This window comes from Lissotriton helveticus, chromosome 8 (assembly GCF_964261635.1).
Source record: "Lissotriton helveticus chromosome 8, aLisHel1.1, whole genome shotgun sequence".
NCBI lineage: Eukaryota > Metazoa > Chordata > Amphibia > Caudata > Salamandridae > Lissotriton > Lissotriton helveticus.
In genome coordinates, this window is record NC_136069.1 from 941921651 (window position 1) to 941935032 (window position 13382).

Sequence of the window (13382 nt, forward strand, 5' to 3'; positions counted from 1 at the left end):
CTAGAGGTGTATACCAGTGTGGGAACACCGGCGTTGCTGAGTTACCTCACCCACAGGAAGCGGGTGCACAGGTGCGAAGTAGTGTCGGGTTTCGTCACGCAGGTCGATGGTGCTTGGAGCTGAAGATGCTGCAGGCGGGTCGTCGAGGAGAGTTCCGGTGGATCCAAGGGTGGATCTGAAGAGGTGAAGACTTGAAAGCAGAGGGGACAATGTTCAAAGTCACTAGCCAGTGACTACCGTGGAACCAGGATGGAACCAGGCAATGTCGGGTGCAAACAGGTGAAGAAGTGAAGATTGTCTCTGCAGCCACGTGGACGTCCAGGCGTTGGTCACGAGCTGTCCCACGAAGGCTCTAGCTGATGGCGGTGTCGGCTTCTTGATCGGAGCAAACAGGCCTTGGCTAATGCAAGCCACGCAGGAATCGATGCAAGCTTCTCACTCGGACCAGCAAGGTCAGAGCGGGTGCTCCTTTTCAGGGGAGCAAGGGCCAGTCTGGAGCAACCAGACCAGCGGTGTAGTTCGTAGTTTTCGTCGCCAAGATGGCCGCTAGCCACGTGGCAAGTGGCCGGGATGGCGCGTCGAGTGGAAAAGTGCAAAAGGGCCCCACTCAGATCGTGGAGATGCTGGGGGGCTGATCTTCGGTGCAAATGCTGCTCGGTATTGGGGCTTCTCAAACCCCAAAGCACAGCGTCGAGGGTGCCTCGGGTGCTGCGCAGTCAGCTTATCGTGGGTCTTTCAAGGGGTCCGGTCCCACGTCGCTCGGTGCCTCCACGGGTCTCTTCTTTTCAGGGACTGTGGATCGAGCTCTGAGATGTCTGGGAGTCTGGGTCTTGTCAGGCTCTGGGCTCGTGCTCCGGCGGGAGGCGGCGGCAAAGCAGAAGTCGAGTTGCTGGTTGGTGCCTGTATTCAAAGGGTGGTCACTCCTTGGCCACAAGGGAGATTCTCTTCAGTCTTCTGTGCAGCAGAATGTCGAAGTCCAGTTTTCTTCTTAGTTTCAAGTCGAGTTCAGGATGATCTGAAGTCCTGGGAGACAGCTCCTACTCTTATTCCAATTCTAGGGGCCGGATCACCTGCTAGGTCCCTCCTCTGGGTGGGACCAGGAAGGGGGGTGGTTACACCCCCTTTCCTTTGTCCAGCTTGGCGCCAAGACTGGGGCTGGAAAGCCCCAGCACCGGTTTGAACTGGCAAATGCACAGGGACACCTTGTGTGCCCCAGGCATGTCTGATTCTATTCAGCCCTGTCCTACCCAATACACAAAATCCTGTCTGGGGTGGTGCTAGCACCTCCCAAGGCAGGAAACCCTTTGTCCAAGCCTCCCTCGCTGGAAGGACTCCCAGCAGCAGGAGGTCAGACTTGTGTCTGTGGTGGCAGCATCCATTTTGTGATGCTAAGGCTCACGTTTAACTTTAACCGGGGTTCAGGTTAGGTACATGTCGTGTCCCTCTAGAAGGGTGGAATGCTACCCCCGTCGCCAGAACTGGCGAGGGGGTAGTATTCCAATTTGTATGACACCTTACTCGACATGTTTTGATAAAGCCAAACCAAAGATAGCATTTAACCGCGAGGTTCATAATGCACTTAAGAGTATATGGTATGGCAGTATCATGGAACAGCTAAAGGACTTGGTTCCGAAAGCTGCAGACAGGCTCAGCTCATGCCAGAGCACCATCTCACATATTTTCAAGCACTCTGCCTCCAGGATTGATGAGGCCTTCCATAGGAGTGGCTGATAGGAACATATGTGTCCATTTTAGGTTAGGTATAGGCATACTATACCTAAGTAAGGGGTGATTACACAGACTTACCCCAGCTGGGTGATCAGCCAGTTATGTCAAATATGGAGGCCAGGCCAGGGGTGGCACAATACGTGCTGCAGCCCTTGGTAGGCCTTGGAAGCACCTATGCCCTGGGTACCTGGGGTACACTGTTACAGGGGCCAATAAGGTGAACCAGTTCCAATTTCGTAATGCACCTAATGTGCATTGGCATTAATTTAGAGAGAGAACAGCAGGCTGTGGGTCTGATTAGCAGGCCCACAGCCACATTAAGTCATAAACCAGTGAAGCAAAAAGCAAAAATTTGGGGTGACCATAGGATAGCAGACCCTACTCTCCTACACTTCTGTGCTGCAATTTTTTTTGGATGGCTTTCAGAAACACTATGCTCTGACCACTTTGAAGGGTCAGTGGGCTGCTATTTGGGCTTTTCGGGATCCGGCTTCTCTTCTGCCTTCGGATGGGTTGTTGATTTTCCGTCTGTTTCGGAGTTTCTCTCTTTCTGCTCCTTCTGTCCGGTCTCCGGTTCCTCCTTGGGATCTTTCTTTGGTTTTGGGTGCTTTGCAGTCCCCTCCTTTTAAGCCTTTGGAGTCCGTGGACCTCAAGTTTCTGTCTTTCAAGGTGGCGTTTTTGGTTGCTGTGACTTCTGCGAGGAGGTTGGGCGAGCTTACGGCCTTGCGTTGCTCTCCCCCCTTTTTGCGTTTTCTGGACGACGCGGTGGTCCTCTCTTTGGATCTCGGGTTTCTGCCTAAAATCCGTTCTCGTTTCCATTGTTCTCAGGAGTTGGTTCTTCCTTCTCTCTGTCCATCTCCTTCCTCGCCTTCTGACATCTTGCTCCATTCTTTGGATGTGAGGCGTGCCTTGTCTGTTTATGTTGCTCGATCTGCTGAGTTTCTGTCTTCTGACTCCCTCTTTGTGACCTTTGGTTTGGCTGGTAGAGGTAAGGCTGCCTCCCGTCTCACTTTGGTTCGCTGGATTAAAGCTGTGATCTTGCTGGCTTATCGGTGCTCTGTTTTACCATGCCCCTCGGTGATTCAGGCGAGGTCCACCAGGGGTGTGTCTGCTTCGTGGGCTGCTTTCCATGGGGTTCCCCTTGAGGAGATTTGTGGGGCGGGGACTTGGGCGTCCGAGTCCACCTTTGTGAATCATTATCGCTAGAATTGTGCTCTGTCTGGTTGGCCAAATTTTGGTTCTGGTGTGTTGCAAGCTGTGGGGGTTCCCCCTTCTGTCTGAGTCTGTTTTATTATTAAACATTTCACTTGCTGCACTCCTTGGTGTCTGGCCTGATTCAGTATGTGGTGTGCCAAAGGCCTTCATGGGGGTTTGCTTTGGTATGCCTCATGTGTGATGACTGGGTCGAGGACGTGGGACTTAGAGGTAATGCTATGATTACTTTAGGTAATCCCCATTACTCTTAGTCCTACTCGTCCTTGACCTAGTCATACTTCCCGCCCGCCCTCCCTTTCCAGGCCTTTGTTGCTTGGTATGTCAGGATGTGCTTCTAGTGGTAAGGTATGCTATAGCACCTGGCAGGAGGGTGGGTGGGTGGAGTCTAAAAAGCGTTTCCTGTTTTGTTTCTCGTCGTGTGGAATACCTCATGTGTGATGACTGGGTCGAGGACGAGTAGGACTAAGAGTAATGGGGATTACCTAAAGTAATTATAGCAATAGGATAAGGGGTGAGAAGCATTGCTGGTGAGAAGTTATGGGAAACACAGACTGGGTAGGGAAGTGAACTGCAGTGCGACGAGAGTGCAAGAGGGGTCACTCACACAAGTGTGAGAAACCAAAGGAAAGCTAGAGATAATCCTGTGTGTGTGAGAGGGGCGGGGTGTAGTGAATTGTCCACAAACGAGAAGCAGAAAGGAGAGAGTAAAGGGGCGAGAGAAACAGATGATCGAGAGGAGAGAGAACCTGAAGAGAGATGAACTCTACACAGAAGGTAGAGGCTTAAGAGAGAAAGTTCATTACAACATTGGAGGAGAGAGAAACAGGAGACGAGGTTACAGAAACCGATGGGGGGATCTGTAGGGGAGAGAGAAAGATGAGAAGTAGGAACGCAAAGCAGATTGTAGAGAAACAGGTGACACAATGAGAGGGACTGGAGAGAAACACATGGAAAGTGCAGCGTGCCAGGGGTGGCGAGGTAGAAACGCACGCGAGGGGAGGAACAAGGAGGGTTTTACAGTGGGAACGAAACAGGGGAAGCCGCGAGGAGAGAGTGGAGTGACCGGAAGTGTTACTGGGAGGGTGGGGTAGACAAGGGACAAATATCCACAAGGCTAGAGGGGCCCAGACTTCGAGGTGCCACTGATTTATTTACTCTGGGAATTGAGTTTGTGAAAGTATGTAGCGTGCTACTTGTGTAGCTGTGCACAATGAGATAGCGAGCTCGAGTGCGCATGTGTGCAGTACACCACGCGAGACCATATGAAGTGCTAGATGAAGTACTCACCGCCACCACTTAAGTTGTATCTGTTCTGTTTGTTAGGGAAGCTGACCCTCCTGCTGAATCATATCCCAAGAGAGCCGTTGGCATTTCTGACACCCCCGCTCTACCTGTTTAGTGTGCACGTGAAGTCAGCACAGCTTATGAATAAAATGTGCATGTTCCCAAAAACAGCTGCAGCGCTAAATATGAATGAGGTAAGAAGCTAGACGAGTCTAGGAATAAGGTTAAAAATTGACGACGTTAACATGCGTACTGGTTGAATGCAAGTGAGGCTGGGAAAATATCTGGATGCGTCATTTGATAACTCACTTTTGGTTATTTGCTCTTTTCAAAATACAAGTTTAAAATCTTTACCTAAAAGTAATCCGTAAGAGAAATGTGTAATACATTTTAGCTTAAATGTTAATAAATCAGTTTATACGACGAAATAAAAAAGAATAGGTACATGCGTCATTGCCTTCCTTATTCATTTTTAAGGATCATTTTGCATTCTACATTTTAACATGGCCACGAAATTCTGCTGCAGCTTCATACGCGGCTCACCTTGAGACTATTCCAATTTACATCTCTTAACCATACCTTTGCCAAGCAGTCTGCCTTCCTTATTCATTTTTAAGGATCATTTTGCATTCTACATTCTAACATGGCCACGAAATTCTGCTGCAGCTTCATACGCGGCTCACCTTGAGACTATTCCAATTTACATCTCTTAACCATACCTTTGCCAAGCAGTCTGCCTTCCTTATTCATTTTTAAGGATCATTTTGCATTCTACATTCTAACATGGCCACGAAATTCTGCTGCAGCTTCATACGCGGCTCACCTTGAGACTATTCCAATTTACATCTCTTAACCATACCTTTGCCAAGCAGTCTGATGCGCTGCGCTTCATCGCCTCTCCGTCGGACGCGGAGTTACCGCTAGTGCGACCCACAGTATCAGAAACATAAATATACTGTGCCCGAGAGGAGGTCAAGCAAAAAGGCAATTTACGTCCTCTAAACTTGTTTAGGGGCGTGAACTGTCTTTTCCTATTTCCTTTCCGCATGGCCATTGATTGGCAAAGTCTGACCCGGAATGGGTGTTAAGGTTACGGATGTACTGCCGGAAAGCGTGCCTTGTTCATTAGTGCTCCTCTTACAATAAAATGTCTCTGGTTTGTTGTGTGCCGTGCCGATATCCGCATGGTTTTGTTTGTACATGTGCACTATGAGCATTGTACATACATGCTGACACAATAGTACATATGTTGCCATTGCAAGGAAAACAGCTGAATTTTTCTTCATAAAATGTCTTTTTTTTTTTTTTCTTCCTACCGTAGTGCATTTCCAGAGGGTGTCTATATAGTTCTTCGTCTTTCAAATGAAAGGGGGGTGGGGGTGGGGCAGGCGAGACAACGGGAGGGGGAGAGGGAAGAGGACAGCGGAGAGAGAGAAAACGCTGTCATTAATCTTTTAGCCGCGTCCCTTTCAAAATGGACACCCTGACTGCCTGCTGGCATAAAAGGTTCCTTATCTTCTTTATGGGGCCATCTGGGCCCATAAAGAAGATAAGAAACCTTTTACTTCAGCAGTAAGTAAAGGAACCCAATCTGAAAAGGACGGGGCTAAAAGAGAAAGGAGAACGTCACTAGGACCTCTTCTCCAATGGCTGGCCACTGTTTAGGAGGCCAGCCAATGGAGTAGAGGGGCGGGGCATAACCCTCGCTTGTGAAGTTCACTAAGAGACATAAAATCTCCCGGGCTCGACTGCACGTGTGCGCAGTACGCCACGCAAGACCTAAAAACACACGCCGGATATAGGCAGCATTTATTTCTCATTTAAATAAAAAAAACGGTTGAAAACCTGGCTATTCCAGTCTTGTAAAGTAGTTGTTTGCAGCACGCAATCAGTAGCGCCGGGCGTATTTTAGACAGCTAAACTGTGCGCTGCATAAACGGCAAATGAATTAATTCATTCATTCATCTCGCCGCCACGTTGTGAATGATCTGAACATCCTATTGGCAGTGAGGAGAAAAGGATGACTATAGTCACCTAAGAAAACAGACGAACACGAAACACCTCAGCATTCATATTTATTACACCTTTAAGAAAGTTGCTGTGGCGCACACCCTTGTGTAGTTACCCTTCTAACCCCAGTGATACTGAAAGGGCAAAACGAATAAACCAAAACTAGTCATGTTATTTAAATAGAATTCTTACCTCTGGCAAGAAAAAGCCCAGCAATACCAGCAAAACCAATTACACCAAGACGCGGGTAAAATCCTGGCGGGGCATCCTTCAGCAGTTCATAGGTACCTAAAATAAGTGTGGTTAAAAGAATGTTCATTCAATGCTTGGATATACTATTATGACGTATTCATTTTTCTACACAATTTATTCAAGTATTAGGTAGGCAAAAAAAGTCAAGTTACTTATAAAAGCAATTTAAATTATTTTTACATAAACATAAATAGAATCCAGTGTACAAGAATGAAAATAAAATAAGAAAATACACTCAAAGTGGACTTATTCAGAGCCCAATTAACTTAAACACCAAGTACATGAAGTCATTGCACAGCAATTTGCTTAATCTGAATATCATTTAAAGGGAAACAGCCTTTATCATACGGTATTAACCACGCAGGACCTTTCCTATGCAGTCATTACCATGCAAGTATTTTTTAAACAACATACTTTTAATACTACTTTAAAACAAGTGGTTTAGGTGTGAGTAAAGGAAGGTAAGGGTGAATTTACGGGTATAGGTGAAGTGAGGGTCATTTTAGCTTTTAGGGATGGGTAAATGTTACGGGAGGTATGGGTGGTTTTATGGTGTATGGACGGGTACAGTTAAACCAAGGTAGGAATGAACTTACGGTTCACGTGTGAGTGGAGATAAAAGGAGGTAAGGGTGGGTTTAAGGGGGTGGGTAGAGGTAAAGGAAGGTATGGGTGATTTTACGGTTTATGGATGGGTACAGGTAAATCAAGGTAAAGGTGAATCTAGGGTTCACGGGTGGGTAGAGGTAAAGGAAGGTATAAGTAATTTTAGGGTTTTAGGAGAAGAAGAGGTTAAAGGAGGTTAGGAGAAAAAAATACATAGAGTTTCCCGACACACAGAGCCAGAAACAATAATAATAATCTTGGATTACGTGATTCTCATACTGGATGATGGAGGCTCGTATTTGTCAATGCTACCAGATTTCAAAAAGAACAATTGATGGACAGAATACAGAACAATGTCATACATTCACCTCAGTACAGAGATCTGGGCCTAAATCCATAGTTTTGACCCTGCGCCCCAATGGGAACAGTCCGGCTCACTATGCCACTGGAAACAAGCTATCCTGGCTGATGAGGGGTGAAACCCCGAAACCGGTCCTAGGATGCTTGTTTCCAGTCCAGGGAGGACCTGGCTTGGCAGTTCGGGCTGGACTGTTCCCATGAGGCACACGGTCAAGAGTGATTTGCATATGGCCAGGTCTAAACTGGGGTGACATGGTGAGCAAAAGAATGATGGATTTAACCCAGATCTCTTGACTGGGGGTGAATGTTGTGATTTGTTCTGCATTCCGTCCATCAATGGTGTGTCTTCTGCTTTCTCGCCTTAAGTGAGCCAGGTATGCCCAGACGCGGGTCCTGGGCTCACTGTGCCACTGGACTCAAGCAATCCTGGCTGATGAGGGGTGAAACCCCGAAACCGGTCCTAGGATGCTTGTTTCCGGTCCAGGGAGGACCTGGCTTGGAAGTTCGGGTTGGACTGTTCCCATGAGGCAGATGGTCAAGACTGATTTGCATATGGCCAGGTCTAAACTGGGGTGGCATGGTGAGCAAAAGAATTATGGATTTAACCCAGATCTCTTTACTGGGGGTGAATGTTTTGATTTGTTCCTCATTACGTCCATCAATTGTGTGTTATTTACCAGATTTCTACATAGCATTTTCTGCTACTGTTCAACGGGTCCTTTGCAACAACTTAGAAAGGCGTTTTGGTAATATCTTGAAAGTCACCGACTAGCTTTTACCAAAGTAAAAGATTAATTCTAGTTTGTTTTGAGAGAATCTAGACAAACAAGAAAAACAAATCTGGCAAGACACGAATTAAGGAAGCTACTGCCTAATATTCAAAGCAGTCAAAAAGGGAGGGACAAGGAGCTAAATATCAGGCCCAGCACCCACGCTCCTTAAGTGTAACCGCTAATCACAGAAGGATGCTGTTCCTCAAGAAAAAGGGACAAGAGGAAAGAGAAGCTGTCGGGAGAGGGCTGATCAAATGGATCGGGGGATCCGATTGATCAGAAGCAGTAGACCCCACAACAGCATCCTTCTGTGATTAACCAATATTCAAAGAACACATAACAAATACACTTGTGGAGTTCACCAACGAGTGATGGAGACAAGACCCAAGAAATACCTCAAGAACCGCAGTAATATGTCTATTGCGTAATCCCAGATGTAAACATGAGGGGCACAAGGATTAGCACAGATGCCTCAGTAAAGAGACAACACGGTGCACCCAGAGGCTGTGAAGGTGTAACCCGAGGGAATTCAGACACCTCAGCAGAGGGTCTGTATTGTACTAACCAATGCAGCGGAGTGGCAAACGAAGGATTAACCTATAAACCCCGTTAGACAGTCTGTAGAGTACACCAAAAATCAAACACAAAGGAGATTCATAGACACACTAACAGGCAGTCTGTGCTGTACCACCCAGAAGTGATGCAGGCATAAGCCCCAGAAAGCTCAGTTAAGGGTGTGTGAGGTCCACAAAGGGAGAGTGAATGCACAACTCAAACAGTCAGACACACCTCAGTAGAAGATTGATGGTGTACGACTCAGAAGCGGTGACAGCACAATCCACAGACACCTCATTAAAGGCTTTAATAGACCCAAAGTTCCTTTTGGCTCCCCCTGGCTTTAATAGACCCAAACAGGGAAGACCATCCAGGAAGACATCTTGGGGGAAAAAACATCTTGCAAAAATGACTTCCTTTACCTCTTGGAGACCATAGCTTGACCATAGCTGTATGGTCTTAAAACGACAGGCTTCTACTCCATTCTACAGAAGACCTTTTAGAAAAAAAGGAGTAACAAAGGATTCCTTGCATCACACAGAAATAGCATCTCTTTTATTAAGAGCCTGTTTGCACAAATCTCTCAGGGATCCAGACCCTCAAACTGAATATGAGGCGGCACCCTGGCTTGAGGCAAAAAATACTCAATGTGCACTAACAACATAGGTGACTGTCAGAAACCCCTGGAAGTCAGAAACACTTTCCAAAAGATAACAAAGTTCCCCCAAAAAATGGTCCATAATTATGGACAGTGATTTTAACGCAAGGCTCCACGAGGATATTTGAGGCCGAAATTGTGTTTTTTCTTTTAGATGATACAGTTTATATCCTGGGTATGTAGCAACAAAAGAGAGAGTGAGGGATTCTTCACCGTAGTGAGCGGAAGGTACTCCTTGTCCCCAGGACTGAAATATGGTATAAACAAAAGAGGAGTATCACCAAAAGAGAACCTAGGGAGGTTCTGAATGGGATGTCAAAGATGGAAGCAAAAGGGTATTGTCCTTTTTTGTTTTTAAACCCCTCACTCACCAACCTGGTTGGTGAAATGCTTCATTATCGGGGTCCACCCAGATGGCCGAGTGCCATCCGGGTGTGCTGCGACACCTGACTACAGTGGAGCTGTTTTTTGGGTGTGGAGTGCAAGCAAAAAATAATGTTAAAAATTGTCCTGGTATGACTTGTAGAAAAAAACTTTATTCAAAAGCTACTGCACAATGGTAAAAACAAAGTGTAGATACTGATAGGTGATAATGACCAGTAGTATCTATGTGTGTGTATAAAAATGGGTCTACATGTTTCAACCTGTAAACGGTAATACCAGGTTTTTGTCAGGACCAAAATAGGAAAATGGTTGGTGTACACACACTAACGTATCCCCAAACCTAAATTCCTAATAGCTAGCTGCAAAATTGTGCAGCAGGCAGTCTCAAACCCAAATGGGTGAGAGAAACCTGTTGAAGGAAAAGGAAACAATCACAAACAAATAGTATACATGCCTGTAACGTAGTGTAGGTTCTCATAATTCTGCATGCTTCATGCGAATCTCATTTGTAAATTGAATAGTAATCAAGAGTGTGCCAGGGACGTGGAAACCAGCGTGGGTGGTAGCTGGTATCAGGTGCGTATACTGGCCATATCATGGTAGTGGGTGGTACTAGATTGTAGCCATGAATCCATGCTCACTAATTCACACAGATCAATAAACGTGTGCATGGTGGCTGGGAAATAATATTAAAAGTGTCACTTGCACACAGAAAATTATTCGTAGCGTGACAGATTTAACTCACTCAGACATCGGTGAGTTGAAATGAACATGCATGCATATATAAATCAATGTATCCAAGTCTTAAGATGGCTGTCAAGGGGGTCTTACTATATTCAAGAGTCTCAATTGCTCCAGGGGGCAGAGGGAGGCTTGTTCAAGAGGAAACCTAATCTGAGGTTTGAAACAATGGAAAAATGCTGTGAATGAAATGGAGAGGTAGAGAATGCTCAAAAAGCCCCTTGGGCACCGCTGCCGCATGGCGGTATTGTGGCAGCGTCTGGTTATTCTGAAAACTTACAGTTTCGTTGAAATCCGTGGTCCGGAATACCTACACGCCTCTTCGTTGTCCCCGTTGCGAGGCGGCATTGCTGGCGAGGGGATTATCAGGAGGCGGCTTCCGGGTTGGGCGGGGTCACGTGAGGCGCGTGAATGGCGCAGTTGCTGGGCAACCACTCGGCAGCCCAGTACTGTGGTCGAGCGGTGCCAAAAAGGCTAGAAATGAAATGAAATGGGTCATCCGACCTCGAATTGCGAGGACAGATTTAAGTCGCAAATGCGGCCAAGTGGGTGGGCGCGCGATCACCAGTATTAGGCGGCCGCTCCCAGTAAGGTGATTAAGCGGTGCCACACTACCGGCAAAAATATTATAGCACCTGGTGATTAATACGGCACGGTATTTAGAAAGCAAAATTCACAAGTGCTGCTACGTGGACTAAACCACTAGTGAAGAAATAAATAAATAATCCGGTCAGTGGACCGGTCTATTAGGCATGGAATCAAGGGACAAAGTAAGAAAAATATAGTGGGGAGTGAAGTACATGCCACAAAATGAATTCAGTGGGGGACCATCAATGGAGTAAGGACTACTGGTACTCTACCAGAAAAGGTGTTAAGTTTCTTGCTCTTCTATTGCAGATTACTTACCTTAGAATAGATACCCAAGCAATAAATACCCAGAGGAGGGTCTGCTAACTGGCTGAAACTAGAAAATCTTGGCAGTCCAAACGGGCAAAATGCCTGTCTCAACAGACTCGAATGTCCAAGCAGTAGTGCTTGGTGAACATGTGAAGGGATGCCCACGCAGCAGCTTGGTAGATGCCCAGAACTAGTACCCCGCATGCCAACATATTAGTAGGGCCCAGGGCCCTGGTGGAATGAGCAATCGAGTGGCTGCCTCTTAGCTAATGCTTAGCAGATTTTAGTGCAGGATACAATTCACTGAGAGATGGGCCACTTCTGCACAGTATTGCTCCATTTTGCTCCAGTGAACCAAATGATAAGCTAATCATCCACCTGAGGATCCTTCGTGAGATCAATGTAAAATGAAAGAGGTCTCTTCAGGTCCAGGCAATGGACTTATCTCCTCTTTGGAAGGATGAGGGGGGAGCAAAAAAGTGGGCAGAGTTATGCTCTGGGTGACATGACATGGAGTGACAACTTTCGGCAGAAAAGAAGCACATGTCCAAAGAACCAGTTTGTCCGGGAAAAAGCTGGCGTATGCTGTGTTAAGTTAGAGAGCCTGAAGCTTGCTGACCACCCTTCTGGACAATGTAATGGCCAACTGGATGGTTGTGCTAGCAGGAGGATATATTAAAGTGTCTTTAAGACTGCTGGAAAGGTGAGGAACTGGAGAGCTCACTGGGTTTGGCTCATGAGTCCTCTTTGGGATCAACGACCCCGCCCACAAAAGGGCTGAGTAGGTTGCTGTACTGGTGGGATTGGTTGATATTGTGAATGCTCATATGTGCCCCGGCCACAGCAGGGGCAAAAGGACTATTCCTAGGACCTGGCAGATATGGAAAGCCCAAAAGATCTGGCAGTGAGCTAACGTTCATGAAACCACTCGACCACAGTGTCAGTGTTGTCACTAAATAGGTGGGAGTCATTGAAGGGCATGTCAATCAGTGGGCTACTGGAAATCTCTCGAGAAGTCAGTGGACTGCAATCAAGAATGGCAATGTAGCACCACCGCAGAAGCTATGCCTCTGCCTAGGAAGCCTGTGGTATCCAGCCCACACCTGATGGCAAACTTTGCTATATCCCAACCATCCACTAATGCTTGGTTGAGGACAGCTTGCCCCCCTCAGGAACCATGGGAAGCAGCTGCACAACCGAGTGTCACAACGCACAGGAGTATCAGCCCAAGAGGCTTGCAGTGTTCACCGGCAGCAATACTAAACTGGTGTAGGAGAAAATACCCTTCCCAAAGGTGTCCAGCCTCTTGGATTCCCGGTCCGGTGGAATGGAAGTGAACACATTTAGGATGATCTTGGACACTGAGACCTGAACAACCAGGATGAAAACTATCATCAACGGGATCGGCTTTGTAATCTCCACTGGGACCGGAATTAGCACAGTCTTCCTCTGTTGCACCAGCAGAAGATTTAATGCCCACTTGTGGATTGCCTTCAGATTCAGGAACTTTTAGTCATAGCAGGCCTTGGGGTCATGGCTTGACCCTAGGTACTACAGGTAAACCAAGTCTGGGTCAGAGACCGACAACTGTCAGTGACATTCACCACACAGTTTAAACTCTGTGGGTTGGTTGATGGACATGTCCCTAGCACACTGGGAGCAAACCTCAATAAAGACTTGAAAGAAATAGAAAAAGTGGTCAAAAAGGTAACAGAGGTAGCTCTCCAGATCTGCGTTGTTGGAGTTGAAAGAAAAGAACTGATGTCAGCACACCAAGTTGGTGCTTATTTAGGAACCACAAAGTCACTGCCGAGACAGACGATGCCGCCATGGAGCCAATCGACTGCCCAATATTTTCCAGATTCAGTCTGATGCCTGGGGATTATTCTAAAGTGTGTAATACTGTGGTTAGAAGTCTCT

General features: G+C 46.8%; 1 protein-coding gene across 2 annotated transcripts in view; it reads right to left on the minus strand.

The window, feature by feature from the left end:
• The window catches only part of APOO (apolipoprotein O), a 670501-nt gene that overhangs the window by 453665 nt on the left and 203454 nt on the right, over positions 1–13382 (minus strand). For both annotated transcript variants that reach the window (XM_078657783.1, XM_078657784.1), the window contains exon 5: positions 6430–6525. In XM_078657783.1, coding sequence (XP_078513909.1) covers positions 6430–6525 — 96 coding nt within the window. The remainder of the gene's footprint in view (positions 1–6429; positions 6526–13382) is intronic.